The 18,572-nt window shown below is 36.4% G+C and overlaps 1 protein-coding gene across 4 annotated transcripts in view; it reads right to left on the bottom strand.

Annotated features, from left to right (window-relative positions):
* VPS8 (VPS8 subunit of CORVET complex) overlaps positions 1-18,572 on the bottom strand; it is a 280,030-nt gene that overhangs the window by 158,485 nt on the left and 102,973 nt on the right. For all 4 annotated transcript variants that reach the window (XM_057737662.1, XM_057737661.1, XM_057737663.1 and 1 more), the window contains exons 25-27: positions 4,918-4,960; positions 3,423-3,495; positions 3,010-3,129 (exon numbers count right to left, since the gene is read on the bottom strand). In XM_057737662.1, the coding sequence (XP_057593645.1) occupies positions 3,010-3,129; positions 3,423-3,495; positions 4,918-4,960 (236 nt within the window). The remainder of the gene's footprint in view (positions 1-3,009; positions 3,130-3,422; positions 3,496-4,917; positions 4,961-18,572) is intronic.

The following is an 18,572-nucleotide window of genomic DNA, read 5'->3' as shown; positions in this document are numbered from 1 at the left end:
AAACTGGCAGAACCACTTTAAAAAAGTCCTGTCCGTTTCTTATTAAGTAAAACAATACACTTAACAAATGACCCAGCAAGTCCATTATTTGGTATTTACTCAAGAGAAATAAAGATATATGTTGACATGAAGGCCTTTATGTAAATATTCAAAATAGCTTTATTCCTAATAACTTAAACTGGAAACAACCCCAAGGACCAACTATTGGTGAATGAATCAACAAAGTGTATATCCATAAAATGGAAAATTACACAGCCGTAAAGAGCAACAACCTATTGATATAATGCAACAGCATGGATAAGTCTCAAAAGCATTATTTTAAGTGAAAGAAGCTAGAAAAAGCAAGTGTATGACTCTATTTAAATGACATTTTAGAAGAGTGAAACTATACTGTCACAAAGCAGACCAGCAGCTGCCAGGGGGTGGGGCTGGGCGGCACCACAAAACTGCAAAAGTGACCTTTTGTTCTATATCTAGATTGTGCTAGTGGTGACAAGACTGCATATGTTCGTCAAACTCTTCTCTTGAAGTGGATGAATTACATTTTGTATAAACTGTACCTCAAGAAAGCTAAATTTTAAAACCACACTTGAAAAAAATATTCCTAAATTTTAAAAAGTGGGGAAATGTGACTTAAAAGTCTGTCATCTAAATTTTTATGTGCCTCCCTGAAAATGTTCTTTTTATTAAGGTATATTAATTAGGAAGGACACATGAGTAATCAGTTATGGCAGACATAATAGACAGTGAATCTAGGATTTAGGATCCTAGGTCTTACCCATTTCTCCAGCTGTAATACTTGGGGATGCAGCCAACCCTTGATTCACACACTGAAGGAAACCTCCACTTGTCTTTCAGGCATTTCAAATTCATTAAGTCCAAAAGAGAACTGATTATCTACCTCCACCACACCTCACCACTACTCTGCCTCTCACCCATGTCCTAAGAAAACTGTTTCTTCTCTGATTTCCTATTGAATGCACAAATAAACAACTATACATCCAGTTCACCAGGTCAGAAATCTAGGAATCTTTGATGCTTCCCTATTTGTCTTGTTTTTCACATCCACCTGTACAATAAGCCCTAAATTTTAGGTTGATTTGCCTCCTAAACGATCTTTCAAATCCTTTCATGTCTTAGTACCTCCACTGTCACCGCCCTAAATCAAGCCACCATTATCTTCTATCTAGATTACCACAAAATTGTGCTAACATCTTTGTGCCTCCAATCTTATCTTATTTCAATCCATTTTCCATTCAACAATCAGAGGGAATTTTTCTAAACTACAAATCATGATATTTTTCTACCTAAAAGGCTTCAATCGCTATCTACGGCTCTAGTATAAAGTCCAAACTTCCTACCATGGATAACAAAACTGTCTCTACCTACCTCTCTGGATTTCTCTCTCTCTGCAGGCTTCCTTACACTTAAAGATATGGCCATACTGAATTTTTTCAATTACCTGAACACACATTGCCTGTCTTATCTCCAGGCCTTTTTGCATATTCTGTCTCTTTGTCTAGAATATTTTCCCCTATCCTTAACTTAACTTCTACACATCCTTTGAGACTCACCGTGGACATCATTTCATCGAATATACCTTCCTTAACCCTCCATTAGATTCTCCTAAGTGTTCTTACAGCATCTTGCACTTCTCCAGTGACATGTCTTACACTGTGCTATAATTACTTATCTACAAGTCTGGATCCTCTTCCTCCCCAAAGGCAGGGTTTATATCCTGTCAGCCCATACACACCCAGTTAGTACAGTAGGTATGACATACTTGGCATTCAAATATTTGTCAAGTAAATGAAAGAGACTGTATTGCATCCTTACTATCAATGCCTATATCATAATTCAGACATGAGCATAATGTCTGAACAACTGGCTACCTGAACAAAGGGCTACCACAGTCCTTTAAAAAATGAAAATTAGGTAAAATTCTTTGTTGCTCTCTCTCATGCTTTCTGAACCCCGGCCCCACCACTTCTTGTTTCTTTTTTCCTACATGCCAGACACTAAGTACCCTTATATTTTATTCTGGACATCTAAGGTCTCCTAAACCAACTAGATCTGACTTCCATTTCTAAGTTTCTCTTCCCTTCCTCCTATGCTATCAAAGTTACTATTTCTGAAACCAGATTTTCAAATTAAACTAATGCAAAATATGATTTGAGTGGGATCCTTCTCACAGGCACTTTTTAAAAATTTAACAGTTCATTATTCAATTTACAAAAGTACGATGTGCTCATTAAATAAAATTACCCCATCTCACAGAGATAATCACTATTAATATTTAGATGTATTTCCTTTCTGTCTCTTTTCTCCAAATATTGTGCACATACAATATTTGGCTTTTTTTTTTTAATAATTTGTGAGCCTGCTGCTTCACTAAATACTAAAATATGAGCGCTGTCCATATTATCAAAAGCTTTTTAAAAAACAATTACAATATGATTTAATTGGGAAAATATATCATGTTTTATATAATCATTCCCCTTAGGGGCATTTTCACAGAGAATCTGGCATACCCAAATCCATCTTTAATAAAACATGTGTAAGGATGTTTTTTCGGCAGGAAGTTTCCATGTTCCATTTCAACTCCAGTTACTTCTGCTATTATCACCACCACATGTCCTTCAGAGCAATCTTCCATATTTAGTACACAAACTAATAATTTAGGAAATCAAGGACGTACCACATCTAACCCTGCTTTAACTTTTTAATAAGGATGTGTCAGAAAGAGACAGAGACACGAAGATGGACAGACAGACATAGAGAAACAGGGAGAGCGGAAAGAAAGAGGAAGGAAGCAGGAAAGGAAGGGTAAAAGGGAGAAAAGGAATTAGAAAATGTTAAACAAAACTAAACATTTGAAACCCTGACTTACTGCTAGGGCATAAAAATTGTACCTGCATAAGGACTATTAGTTGTCTTTCTATTAACAAAAAAAATCACCCTGACTCCTTTTAAAAATACCTTAGAAATGTATTATGTATTACTTCTTACCAGTGCCAATACATTTAGAAATTCTCTAGTGTCAAAATGTAGCAAAGTCCGAATATAGGGATAGATTTCTTCCTCAGGGGGAGCTTCTGTTGAATGCAGGCGAATTAGAAATTCAAAAACCTGCAGGTTGAAAAATAAAAAAATAGTTGATTATTTTCTCACCTTACAAAGTATCTTGCTGAAGCAACGATTCCCATTTGGATAAAATAAAAGCAGGTTGAATTTAGTTTAAATTGCCACTGTGTTATAACTTCTCTAACCTCTCTCAGCTATAATTACTGGCTTCAGTGATGGTGTGTAGGCTCTCTCTTGTCACAGCTAATAGCTCCTGACCCATGTGTAACCCTCAATTACAATTTGTCTTTACTGCATTTTTAACAAGAGAGTAAAAATGCTATGAAAATAGCACCAACCTGGTTTTTAACCAAAGGAACAAGATCTTCAGGGATGTCACCAAGGGGATAGGCACGACCTGCTAGACAACAGCTGGAAGAGAATAAAGAAAACAGATTTGGTGACTTATAGTGGGCTAACTTCCCGGGAACACATAGTTTCTCAAACCCAAGACACTAGTTTGATGTTTAAGCAGGCTCAGCTTTTGTCTGTTAGGTCAGGTCCAAGCCCAGATCAAGATGATAGCCAGTTCAGAAAATATGGGTGACAGAGATGGTGGGGAAATAACACATACTGTAACTGAGTAACGACTGTCATTTCTTCTTATTTTTCCTAAGACAAACCCAAGCTGCACTAAATGGGCAAGAAGGAATAAGGACAGATTACCTCAAGTCTCATAGCCAGCATCTGGAATGAGTCTAACAGCATCATTATACTGTTAACAGTAAAAGCCTCATGTTCTCAGAGGCTTTTAAATCCAGTGGTTCTAAGAATGGTGAATAAAGATGGGGAATGAGCTAGGCTAAAAAATATCTGTAATCGGACAAGCCTTCAGGGAGAATTAGAATCTCATGAGAAATTAACTGTACAGTTTTACTTTCAAATCAGACCCTCCTAATGGCTAATGACTTGCTTTGTGAGCTAAATTATAAAAATGTCTTACGAATATGTCCTCATTTTGGTGGCGGGGGTAGGAGGGAGTGAATTTTAAACCTCTTTGAAGTAGTCATCAATTTTGAATGTTAAAGACAACTGGATACCTGCATATTCTAAAAAGTTTAAAGTACAGATGATAAAGTATTAGGTAAATGCTACATATGTTCTTCTACACTAAAGAATCAATGTAACAAAAGTGAAATAGGTCTCAAAGTTAACTGTGATGCACATAGAAGCTAAAATGATGTGCCAGCAGGTTCTGCCACCTGTCTGCCAGCTAGTTATCTATGTAAAAGCTCTATCAGGACACAGTTCTGAGCCTTCATAGTCCACTGGAAGAACTTTGTCCCAGGAGTAAGGAGATAAACATTTCAGCTTACTTCTATCCCTAACTTCTTCATTATGCAAGCTAATCTCTTGCCCTTATTATATAAAATATGGACAAACACATATCCCACAGACTTGTTGGTAGTAAAAGTAAAATACTCTCTATCAGGGTTTCTCAACCTCTGCCCTATTGATATTTGGGAGAGAGAATTCTTAGTTGTGGGGACTACCCTGTGCACTGCAGGATGCTCAGCAGCATCCCTGGCCTCTACCCACCAGATGCCAGTAGCACTCCTCTTCCCCCACCCCAGCTGTGACAAAGCAAAAAGGTCTTTAGATACTGCAAATGTCTGGGGGAGGGGAGAGGGGATGCGGGACAGAATCACGCATTGTTCAGAAGCCCTGCTACACATGAAAGAACACTGAAAAATGAAAAGCACTGTACAAATAACAGATGACAGTACCTCTAAGAATACAGGAGAAATTTTGTACAAGATGCATGCACACACAAATAAATTAAAAATCTCTTACCTAATATATACAAGAAGCTTGTTGCCCATAACAACTTGCTCATCTAAAATAGAAAAGTAAAGTAGCAGGATACAAAATTAATGCACAGAAATCTCTTGCATTCCTATACACTAACAACAGAAGAGCAGAAAGAGAAATGAAGGAAACTCTCCCATTCACCACTGCAACAAAAAGAATAAAATACCTAGCAATAAACCTGCCTAAGGAGACAAAAGATCTGTATGCAGAAAACTTTAAGACATTGATGAAAGAAATCAAAGATGACACAAACAGATGGAGGGACATACCATGTTCCTGGATTGGAAGAATCAACATCGTGAAAATGACTGTAATACCCAAAGCAATTTACAGATTCAATGCAATCCCAATCAAATTACCAATGGCATTTTTCACAGAACTAGAGCAAGAAATCTTATGATTTGTATGGAAACGCAAAAGACCCCGAATAGCCAAAGCAATCTTGAGAAGGAAAAATGGAGTTGGTGGAATCAGGCTTCCTGACTTCAAACTATACTACGAGGCCATAGTGATCAAGACAGTATGGTACTGGCACAAAAATAGAAAGGAAGATCAATGCAATAGAATAGAGAACTCAGAAGTAAGCCCAAACACATATGGGCACCTTATCTTTGACAAAGGAGGCACGAATATACAATGGAAAAAAGACAGCCTCTTCAATAAGTGGTGCTGGGAAAATTGGACAGCAACATGTAAAAGAATGAAATTAGAACACTTCCTAACACCATACACAAAAATAAACTCCAAATGGATTAAAGACCTACATGTAAGGCCAGACACTATCAAACTCCTAGAGGAAAACATAGGCAGAACACTCTATGACATACATCAAAGCAAGATCCTTTTGGACCCACCTCCTAGAATCATGGAAATAAAATCAAGAATAAATGAATGGGACCTCATGAAACTTACAAGCTTTTGCACAGCGAAAGAAACCATAAACAAGACTAGAAGGCAACCCTCAGAATGGGAAAAAATAGTTGCCTATGAAACAACAGACAAAGGATTAACCTCCAAAATATACAAGCAGCTCATACAGCTCAATATCAAAAAAACAACCCAATCCAAAAATGGGCAGAAGACCTAAATAGACATTTCTCCAAAGAAGACATACAGATGGCCAACAAACACATGAAAAGATGCTCAACATCACTACTCATCAGAGAAATGCAAGTCAAAGCCACAATGAGGTATCACCTCACACCAGTCAGAATGGCCATCATCACAAAATCTGGAAACAACAAATGTTGGAGAGGGTGTGGAGAAAAGGGAACTCTCCTGCACTGTTGGTGGGACTGTAAGTTGGTACAGCCACTATGGAAAACAATTTGGAGGTTCCTTAAAAAACTAAAACTGAACTACCATATGACCAGTAATCCCACTTCTGGGCATATACCCAAAGAAAACCATAATCCCAAAAGAAACATGTACCATAATGTTTATTGCAGCACTATTTACAATAGCCAGGACATGGAAGCAACCTAAATGCCCATCGACAAATGAATGGATAAAGAAGATGTGGCATATATATACAATGGAATATTACTCCGCTATAAAAAGGGATGAGATGGAGCTATATGTAATGAGGTGGACAGACCTAGAGTCTGTCATACAGAGTGAAGTAAGTCAGAAAGAGAAAGACAAATATTGTATGCTAACTCACATATACGGAATCTAAAAATGGTACTGATGAACTCAGTGACAAGAACAAGGACACAGGTGCAGAGAATGGACTGGAGAACTCGAGGTTTGGTGGGGGGCAGGGGGTGAAGGGGAAGCTGAGACGAAGTGAGAGAGTAGCACGGACATATATATACTACCAACTGTAAAATAGATAGCCAGTGGGAAGTTGTTGTGTAACAAAGGGAGTTCAACTCGAGGATGGAAGATGCCTTAGAGGACTGGGACAAGGAGGGTGGGGGGGACTCAAGGCGGGGGAGTTGAGGGAGGGAGGGAATACGGGGATATGTGTATAAAAACAGATGATTGAACTTGGTGTACCCCCAAAAAATAATAAATAAATAAATTTAAAAAAAAAAAAAACCTTTTCAGAAATATAATCTTCATGTGGCAATGAAAAATAAAACTTGGCATTTAAGGTGAGGTAGGTATATTCATGAACAAAAGAAAAGTGAGAGAAGACCACTTTATTATTTTTAGAATTTCCTTTAGATTCTTTTCACAGACACAAAATCAATGAGTCATTCAAGGGTACATGTAGAAGGTATGAATCTTCGTGTATAGATCTATGTATTGTTGGCTTAATGAATAGCTTGGACCAAGGGAAGGTGTTGTGCAGGCAATAAGTTGCCGAATTAACTAATTAATATTAAGGCATAACTATAATGTCTTCTCATTTCTAACATGGACTCTTACCACCTACAGCATTCTAGGGCTGAGAAGGCCATTGTTCACAAATGTTTAAGAAACTTAAGACTAAACACTCTTTAGGACCCTCTGTACCCTAAGTTATGTCTAAAATGTAAGATTCTGTCATCTGGTAGCATAAACCTACTTCTTGCTTAAAAGAAATTGGAAACATAATTAGACCAAGTTTTAAGCTAAAAGATCAAAGTTAACAAAGAATAGTGTAAGAGCATCAAGAGTGAGTGAGGTGATCAGTAATCCTTATGGTGTGTAGATTATAGGAATTTGTGGTTGGTAATATTGATGAACTGTAATTTCTATTTTTGACATATGAATACTGGAATAATGCAAGCCAGTATACATCTCAATCAATAATCCTTTATAAATACTCCAAATCTGTGATGTTCTAAGTGCAAATAAACTTGAATTGCTCAAAATCATATGAATAATTACATTCTGCTTCAATTCCAAACATTTTTCTAATCAATAAACTTTTTTTAGAGAAGTTTTAATTATGTTCACAGCAAAATTGAGAGGAAGGCATAGAGATTTCCCATACATCCCTCATCCCCAAGCCACACAACCTCTCTCACTAACAGCACTCTGCACCAGTGGGACATCTCTTATAATCAAGAACATACACTGACATATCAGTGCCACCTAAAGTCCACAGTTTACATTAAGGTTCACTTTTGGTGCTGTATGTTCTATGGGTTTTGACAAATGCATAATGACATATACCCATCATTATAGTAACATACAGCAGAGTTTCACTGCCCTAAAAATCCTGTGCTCTCCCTATTCATCCCTCCATTGCCCCCAACCCCTAACAAGCACTGATTCTTTTACTGTCTCCACAGTTTTGCCTTTTCCACAATGTCATATAATTGGAATCATACATGATGTAGCCTTTTCATACTGGCTTCTTTCACTTAGTAATGCATTTACGTTTCCTCCATGTCTTTTCATGGCTTAATAGTTCATTTATCTCTAGTGTTGAATACTATTCCATTGTGTGGATATACCACAGTTTATTCACCCATTCACCTACTAAAGAACTTCTTGGTTGCTTCCAAGTTTGGGCAATTATTAAGAGAGCTACTATCTACATCTGTGCAGATTGTCAACTCCTCTGGGGAAAGGAGTGCAACTGCTGGATCATACAGTAGGAGTATGTTCAGTTTTCTTTTTTAAGAACTTTTATTGAGATATAATTGACATAAAATAAACTACATATATTTAAAGTATACAATTTGATATTTTTTTCTCATTACTAATGTATATATGGCAATCCCAATCTCCCAATTCATCCCACCCCAACCCCCCCAGCTTTCCCCCCTCGGTATCCACATGTTTGTTCTCTACATCTGTGTCTCTATTTCTGCCTTGCAAACAGGTTGATCTGTACCATTTTTCTAGATTCTGCATATATGTGTTAATATATTTGTTTTTCTCTTTCTGACTTACTTCACTCTGTATGACAGTCTCTAGGTCTATCTATGTCTCTACAAATGTCTCAATTTCATTCCTTTTTTACAGCTGAGTAATATTCCATTGTATATATATGCCACATCTTCTCTATCCATTCATTTGTTGATGGACATTTAGGTTGCGTTCATGACCTGGCTACTGTAAATAGCGCTGCAATGAACACTGGCGTGTATGTGTTTTTTTGAATTATGTTGTTCTCTGGGTATATGCCCAGGAGTGGGATTGCTGGGTCATATGGTAATTCTGTTTTTAGTTTTTCTAGGAACCTCCATACTGTTCTCCATAGTGGCTGTATCAATCTACATTCCCACCAATGGTGCAAGAGGGTTCCCCTTTCTTCACACCCTTTCCAGCATTTGTTTGTAGATTTTCTGATGATGCCCATTCTAACCAGTGTGAGGTGATACCTCATTGTCGTTTTGATTTGCATTTCTCTAATAATTAGTGATGTTGAGCAGGTTTTCATGTGCTTCTTGGCCATGTGTATATCTTCTTTGGAGAAATGCCTATTTAGGTCTTCTGCCCATTTTTTGATTGGGTTGTTTGTTTCTTTGATGTTGAGCTGCATGAACTGTTTATATATTTTGGAGATTAATCCTTTGTCTGTTGATTCGTTTGCAAATATTTTCTCCCATTCTGAGGGTTGTATTTTTGTCTTGTTTATAGTCTCCTTTGCGGTGCAGAAGCTTTTAAGTTTCATTAGGTCCCACATGTTTATTTTTGTTTTTATTTCCATTACTCTAGGAGGTGGATCAAAAAAGATCTTGCTGTGATTTATGTCAAAGAGTGTTCTTCCTATGTTTTTCTCTAGGAGTTTTATAGTGTCTGGCCTTACACTTAGGTCTTTAATCCATTTTGAGTTTATTTTTGTGTATGGTGTTAGGGAGTGTTCTAATTTCATTCTTTTACATGTACCTGTCCAGTTTTCCCAGCACCATTTATTGAAGAGGCTGTTTTATTCTCCATTGTATATCCTTGCCTCAGTATCTTTACTTTTATAAGCAATTGCCAAACTGTCTTCCATAGTGGCTGAGAGTTCCTACTGCTCTACATCCTAGCCAGCATTTGGTGGTGTTGGTGTTCCAGATTTCAGCCATTCCAATATGTGCTTCTACTCGTATCCCATTATTGTTTTAATTTGTAACTCTCTTATGATGAACATCTTTCAATATGCTTACTTGCTATCTGTGTATCTTCTTTGGTGAGATAACTGTTCAGGTCTTTGCTCATTTTTAATCATGTTATTCATTTTCTTTCTGCCAAGTTTTAAGAGTTATTTGTACACTTTGGATAATAGTCTTCCAAATATTTTCTCCCAATTTGTGGATTATCTTCCCATTCTCTTGACACTGTCTTTTGCAGAGCAAAACTTTTAAATTTTAATGAAGCCCAGATTATCAAATACTTTTTTCATGGACAATAATCTTTTGCATGGACAGTGTTGTATCTAAAAATTCATCACCATAACTACAATTAGGTTATTGCCTATGTTACTGTCTAGATATTTTATAGTTTTGCATTTTCCAATTGGTTTATGATCCACTCTGAGTTAATTTTTGTGACGAGTGTAAGGTCTGTATCTAGATTCACTTCTTTGCATGTAGATTTCCAGTTGTTCCAGCACCATTTGTTGAAAAGACTATCTTTACACCAATGTATTGCCTTTGCTTCTTCAAAGATCAGTCAACTATGTTTATGAGAGAATACTTCTGAGTTATTTTGTTCTACCGATCTATTTTTTATTCTTTTGCCAATACCACATTGTCTCAGTACTGCCTTAGCTCCTCTGGGTCTTTTGCTTCTCCATATAAATTTCAGAATGAGTTTGTTGATATCCAAAAAAATAACTTGCTGGGATTTTGATTGGGACTGCATTGAATCTGCAGATCAACTTGGGACAAAATGACATCTTAGTATTGAGTCTTCCTATCCATGAACACAGAATAAGTCTCCATTTGTTTAGTTCTTTGATATCTTTCCTCAGAGTTTTGTAGTCTTCTTCATATAGATCTTGTACAAACTTCATCAGATCTATACATAAGTACCTCATTTTTTAGGGTGCTAATATAAATATAATGTATTTTTAATTTCAAATTCCACTTATTCACTACAGGTATACCGTAAAGTGACTGCCTTTTGTATACTGACTTTATATCTGCAAACCTGCAACAACTGCTTATTAGTTCCAGGAGTTTTGGGGTCAATTCTTTCAGACTTTCTACCACAAATGATCATGTCACCTGTAAACAAAGGCAGTGTTATTTCTTCATTTTGAATCGGTATACCTTTTATTTGCTTTTCTTGTCTTTTTGCATTAGCTAGGACTTTCAGTATGATGTTGAAAAGCAGTGGTAAGAAAAGGACATCCTTGCCCTGTTCCTCACCATTAAGTTTCTCACCAATAACTATGACCATTAGCTGTAGGGTTTCTGTAAATGTTCTTTATCAAGTTGAGGAAGTTTTCCTCTATTCCTAATTTGCTGAGAGTTTTTATCATGAATGGGAATTGGGCTTTGTTAAATGCTTTTTCAGCATCTACTGATATTATCATGTGATTTTTCTTCTATAGCCTACTGATGTGATGGAATACATTAATTGATCTTCAAATGTTGAAGCAGCCTTGCACACTTGGGATAAAACCTCACTTGGTTGTGGTGTACGATTCTTTTTCTAATTGTTGGATTCAATTTGCTAATATTTTGTTGAGAATTTTTACATCTACGTTCATGAGAAATACTGGTCTGTAAGTTTTCTTTCCTTATAATGTCTTTGATTTTGGTATTAGGGTAATGAAGGCCTCATAGAAAAAGTCAGAAAGTACTCCCTGAGCTCTGTTTTCTGAAGAGACTGTAGAGAATCAGTATAATTTCTCCCTTAAATGTTCAGTAAAATCCACCAGTGAAACACATCTGGGCCTGGTGCTTTCTGTTTTACAAGGTTATTAATTAGTGGTTCAATTTATTTAATAGATACAGGCTTATTCAGATTGTGTATTTTTTCTTGTGTGAGCTTTGGCAAATTTTCTCTTTCAAAAAATTGGCCTGTTTCATCAGGGTTATCAAATTTATGGGCATAGAACTGTTCATAATATTCTTTTATTATGTTTTTAATGCTCATGGGATCTTTACGGTCGTCCGCTCTTTCATTTCTGATATTAGTAATTTGTGTCTTCTCTCCTTTTTATCTAAGTTAGCCTGGCTGGAAGGTTATAGATTTTATTGATCTTTTCAAAGACACAGCTTTTGGTTTTAACTAAACCCCCCAAAATCAACAATTTTCTTAACTGATTTCCTGTTTTCAATTTTATTAATTTCTGCTCTAATTTTTATTCTTTCTTTCCTTATGCTCACTTTGGATTTAATTTGTTCTTTTTCTAAATTCCTAAGGTAGAAGCTTAGAATATTGATTTTAGATCTTCTTTTCTACTATATGCATTCAATGTTATAAATTGCCCTCTAAGCACTGCTTTTGCTGCATCTCACAAATTTTTGAATTTTCATTTAGTTCAAAATACTCTTAAACTTCTCTTGAGATTTCTCCTTTGTCCATGCATTATTTAGAAGTATGTTGTTTAATCTCCAAGTATTGGGGGACTTTCCAGTTTTCTTTCTCTTAATATTTTCCAGTTTAATTCCATTGTGGTCTGAGAGCAGGTATTATATGATTTTTATTCTTTTAAATTTGTTGAGGTGTATTTTATGACCCAGAACATGGCTTATCTTGGTGGATGATTCCAGTGAGCTTGAGAAGAATGTGTAATCTGCTACTGTTGGATAATGGAGCATATAGATGCCAATAGTATCCAGCTGAATGATGGTACGTAGTTCATAACCTGAGCTCAACTATGTCCTTACTGATTTTCTGCCTGTAGGATCTATCCATTTCTGATAGATGGGTGTTAAAAGACTCCAACTGTAACGTTGGATTCACCTATTTCTCCTTGCTATTCTACCAGTTTTTGCCTCGTGTATTTTGACCCTGTTGTTAGGTGCACACAACATTAAGGATTGTTACATCTTCTTGGAGTATTGACCCCTTTATCATTATGTAATGCCCCTCTTTATCCCTGATAATTTTCTTTGCTCTGAAGTTGGTTGTTTATGAAACTAATATAGCTACTCCAGCTTTCTTTTGAGTAGTATTATTATAGTACATCTTTCTCCATTTCTTTACTTAATATGTCTTCATATTTAAAATGGGTTTCTTATACCCAACACTTAGTTGATCCATTTTAACAATCTCTTTTAATTGGTATATTTAGACTACTGATATTTCAAATGATTATTAACATAGTTGGATTAATATCTACCATATTGTTACTGTTTTCTATTTCTTGTCTTGTTCTTTATTCCAAATATCTTCTTCAACACCTTTTCTGCCTTTTGTAGTTTTAACTATTTCATATGACTCCATTTTCTCCCCTTTCATATTACATCTATTATGTATCTTTTTTTAGTTGTTGCCCTCAGGTTTGCAACATACATTTATAACTAATTCAAATCTACTTCCAAACAGCACTATACTGCCTCATGGGTAGCACAAGGACTACTAACAAAATAGTCCTAATTCCTCCCTCCTGTAACTGTATCCTTGCTGTCATTCATTTTATAAATAAGCATACACACACAAGCATATAATATCAAATACATTATTGCTATTATTATTTTGAATAAACTATTATTTGATGGATCAATTAAGAATAAGAAAAATGTAAGTTTTTATTCTACCTTTACTAATCTTTCTCTGATGCTCTTCCTTTCTTGGATCCAGATTTCTTATCTATATTGTTTTCCTTCTCTCTAAAGAACTTCTTTTAACATTTCTTGCAAGACAGTTCTATTGGTAACAAATTCCCTCAATTTTTGTTTGTCTGAGAAAGTCTTTCTCTTTTGCTTTTGAAGGATAATTTCCCAGGGTACAAAATTCTGTGTTGGTGGCTTTTTCTCTCAACATCTTAAATATATTATTCTCTCTTTACCTTTTATTATCTGCAGTTTGAATATATGCCTAGGTGTAGGGTGTTTTGTTTTGTTTTGTTTTCTGTTTATTCTGCCTGGTGTACTCTGAGCTTCCTGGGTCTATGGTTTGCTGTCTGACATTAACTGGGGAAATCCTCAGTCATTATTGCTTCAAATATTGCTTCTGTTCTTTCTCCCTTTCTTCTCCTTCTGATATTCCCATTATATGTATGTTACACATTTTGTAATTGTCCTTCAGTTTTTGGATATTATGTTCTTTTTTTTTCAGTCTTTTTCTCTTTGCTTTTCAGTTCTAGAACTTTCTATAGTTATATCTTTAAGCTCAGAAATTCTTCCCCCAGCTGTGTCTAGTCTACTAATTAGCCCAAAGGCATTCTTCATTTCTGTTACATTGTTTTTCATGTGTAACGTTTATTTTTGATTTTCTTAGAATTTCCATCTCTCTGCTTATATTATCTATCTGTTTTTGCATGTTGTCTACTTTTTCCATTAAATCCCTTAATATATTAATCCTAGTATTCTTAAAAATTCCTGGTCTAATAATTTCAACACTCCCGCCACATCTAAGTCTGGTTTTGATATTTGTTCTGTCTCTTCAAACTTCAAACACTTCAACTTTTTTGCCTTTTAGTATGCCTTGTAATTTTTGAAAGGCACGTGTGATGCACTGGCACTACAGTAAATAGACCTGTAGTAACGTGATGGTAAGGTGTGAGAGAGGCAAGTGTTCTATAGTCTTGATTAGGTCTCAGTCTTTTGGTAAACCTGTGACCTTGGAATGTAAACTTCACCAGTGCTTCTCAGTTCTTTTCCCCTCTTAGGTGGACAGAATGGGTTGAAGGTGCTGGAATTGGGTATTTTCCCTCTCCCAGGTAAGTTTAGCTCTGATAAACCTACAGCAGGTCAACCTTTGGCAAAATAGTTTTTCCTGAAAGCCGGCTTAGTTAAAAAAAACAGAATACTCTGACATATTTAAAAATGGTTCCTTTCTCCCATCTGCCTGCCAAAGCACAAGGGATTTTTCTCTGACGATCACTGTGACAACCTGGAAGCAGTCCTGGAGGTAAATTTCACAAAACTGTGGGAGCTCCCTTATGATTGGGTCCTCCTAGAGTTCTTAAATTTCAGACTTGTTCACACTGAGCCTGCAGCAAATGATCAATTACACTTCAGATTTTTCTACCCTAGCACTGACTCCTGCACAGATGTCTGATCCCATAAATTGTGATTTTCTGCATCTGGCTGTCTCTCTAGTTTTTTGGTGCAGTGGTTTGGCCTGTGACCTTACTTCTCTGGCAGATCTAAGAAGAACTGTTGATTTTTCAGTTTGTTGAGCTTTTCACTTGTTGGTAGGACAGAGTGGTGACTTTTAAACTCTTTATATGCCAGACCAAAAACCAGAAGTCCCAAATGTTATTTGATCCAACTCAATTATCATGGTACATGATAGCAGTCACTTCACTGGTATAACATGTTCATGTTTATTGACTAATTAGATAAACCTTTATCGCTAGAAATCTCAGATACAACGCATTCTAGCTCATGGTATTCCTAGAGAGAGTTACACTTACTTGTTTAACATACCCATCTCCATTATTCCATTACTATGAGTTTAAGGGCAGGGAGTCTATCTCTGTGTTCCTAGCGTCTAGCACAGCATCTGGCACATAGTAGGTGCTTACTAAATGTATACTGAACTGAAGTGACACAGCATTTAATTTTCCTGACCCCCTTTCTACTTTTCTTTCCCCAAAATCTTTTTTTAGACAATTTTCTGTTGCAAAAGCTCATCCATTCCATTTGGAGTCTTAATAGTCCTTTTTTTTTTTTTTAAGTAAATCCTTGTTGCTTGGAGTTCTTATTATTCTGCTTTAATTTCAGCTACATATATATGTGAAAGACAATTTTCAAGTTTGTTTCAAAAGGATTAGTTTCAGGGCTACTGAAAAGGGTCTAAGACTAAAGAGGGACTAAGACACTACCAAATTATCTTCCCTGCTTCTGGTCCTTATAGAAAAAAAAAATCTATAAAACCTGGACATAATACGAAAAGCTACCTGAAGCTACTGAAGAGGGAAAAGAAGTAGACAAACCTGGCAGAGAGTTCACTCACTGGGAAAAGGAAAGACCGGCAGCCACACAAGTAACTTCACACAGAGGTGGTAGGGGATGGAAAACTCCTAATCTTTCTGGCATAGTGGATGAGAAAAGTGAAGCTAGGAAACTATGAGTGTGGAAGAGACTAGGGGAACCCCAAAAGGGAAAGAGTCAAAGAGAGGATCTCCAAACTAGCTACCCACATATGTGACTGATCCCTAAACCACCATGTATGAAAAACAGTCAAAGCAGCTCAGCCAGAGAGAAAAAGTCAGAACCAAGGCTGGAGTTCCCTCCCTGAAGGTCCTGGAGTGTGAAGACAAGCAGACAGGCTCTGGTGTAGAGTTCATGTGCCCAGAGGAAGGTCGACAAGTAAATTACCATCACTTGAGGCTTTCAGCCTGTGCCTAAGTGCAGTCTGTGGGGCAAGCACAGAAGCACATGGGGGGCTCACATGGGAAAACCAGCAATCTTTCTGGTTGGGGAACTAGAGAAGTTAGGACAGGTGAACAGTTAACAGGTTGGCAGAATTTTGCAAAAAAGAAAGCCAGAAAGAGGATTCGCGAGCTTGACTGCCATCATCACTGACTGACCCCTAAGCCACACATGTGGGACAGAATGAAAGCACACCAGCTAAAGACAAAGGACCTTTTGAGAAGAGACTGGAGCCAAAATAGAAACAGAGTTTGTGATTCAAGCCCAGCCAAGAAAATTACCTGATAAAACAAAGAGAAAAAATTCTCAGCGGAGAAAAATAACAGAATCCAGAATCTCCATAATGTAACATTCAAATATCTAGGATACAATCTAAAATTATCCAACATGTGAAGAAACAAGAAAATAAAACATATTTTTCTTAAGAGAAAAGAAAATCAAGTCCAATCCTGAAGTGAACAAAATGTTAGAACTGATAAGAATTTTAATTCAACCATTATATTTATCCTCAATGAAACAAAACAAAATATGTTTCAATGCATGCAAATTTGAACAGATAAATGAAGAGATGCAGGAAAGAAACAGAAACAATAAAAAAAAGAACCAAATGAAAATTACAGAACTAAAAAAAATTGATTGTAGAAGATAAAAATTCACTGAGTGGATTTAACAGCTGAGTTGACATCAAAGAGTGAACCTGAAGGTAGAGCAACAGAAATCATCCAAGGAGAAGAACAGAGAGGAAAAAAGATCAAACCAAACCAAATCAAAACCCAGAGGGACTGACTTATGAGATGGTGGAGGAAGGACCTTCAATAATCTGCTACTCCATGAAAGTACAGAAAATACTGGCAGAAACAGTCCAAATCAAATTTTCCAGTCCTCTTGAAATTAATTAAAGGCTTGTAATAATCCTAGGAATGTTTATTCAAGAAAAATGCCTGAATTTCAGTAAGAACAGTGAGCTTCACGGTGGTTTAACATTACCTAGTCCCATCTCCCTTCCCCCGGCTTCACAGTAGCTTTGAAACCAACAGCCTTGCCGCTATGGCAGCTGTGAAAACCAGCAACCCAGCAACCACTCCAGGGGGCAAAAAGGGTTTGGAGCTCCCCCAAAAGGCAATCCTTACAGAACTGTTACTATCTAACCTATCTGGCAGCTCACTTAAAAGCTCTGTTTTCAGGGCTTGTCTTTTTTGGTCCTGACTCAGAGCTTACTCTAAGCAAACAGCACTAGCCCCAAGGCATGTTATTAACTTTACAGGTACAAGAAGCAGTACCACCAGAAGAGACTAATTAGAAACCCACTAAAAAACTTAAAAGAAAAACTAGAGAATGGAAGGTCTACAGGGGCTTTCAAAAGCTCCAGCATATTTCTGGAACTCTAGAAGGACATGTGCATGTACAGGGCTGTGGACATATGCAGGAAAGACCTACAACCTGGGGCTGACTTCCAGGATCTGCACAAGCAGGAAGTAAAGGCTAATGAGGCAGAATTGTAAACTGTCTGTGGGAGCATTAGAAACTCCAAAATAAAATGAAGTAAAAGCTGACAGACCTCAAGTAAGAAATAGACATTTCAACAATAACATTTAGATACTTCAATACTCCTCTTTCAATAATGGATAGAACAATTAGCAGAAGATAAACAGAAAACAGAAGTCTTGAACAAAACTATAAGCCAGCTAAACCCAGCGGACATCTGTAGAATATTCCACTCAACAACAAAACACATTCAACACATTATTTTCAGGTATGCTTGGAATATTTTCCAGAATAAGCCATATGTTAGGCTATAAGTTTCAATAAGTTAAAAAAAATAGAAACCATATAAAGCATGTTCTCTAACTACAATGGAATGAAATTAGAAATTAGTATCAGAAGGAAATGTGAGACATTCACAAATATGTGGGAATTAAACAACATACTTCTAAACAACCAATATCACAAGGGAAATTAGAAAATACTTCGAGGTGAATGAAAATGAAGACACAACATACCACAACTTATGGCACGCAGCTAAAACATTGCTTAGAGAGATATTTGTAGCTGTAAACACCTATTTTAAAAAAGAGGAAAGATTTCAAATCTATAACCTAGACTTTCATCTCAAGAAACCAAAAAGAAAAAAAAAGGAAAAGTAAATTAAACCCAAAGCAAGATGAAGGAAGTAAATAATAAAGACTAAGCAGAAATAAATGAAAGAGGAAAGAAAAATAAAGAATATCAATAAAATCAAAATTGGTTCTTTGAAAAAAAAATGAAATT

This window comes from Hippopotamus amphibius, chromosome 6 (genome assembly GCF_030028045.1).
Source record: "Hippopotamus amphibius kiboko isolate mHipAmp2 chromosome 6, mHipAmp2.hap2, whole genome shotgun sequence".
NCBI classification, from domain to species: domain Eukaryota; kingdom Metazoa; phylum Chordata; class Mammalia; order Artiodactyla; family Hippopotamidae; genus Hippopotamus; species Hippopotamus amphibius.
The sequence above is the reverse complement of the archived record's forward strand: the minus strand, read 5'-3'. Positions and strand labels throughout refer to the sequence as shown.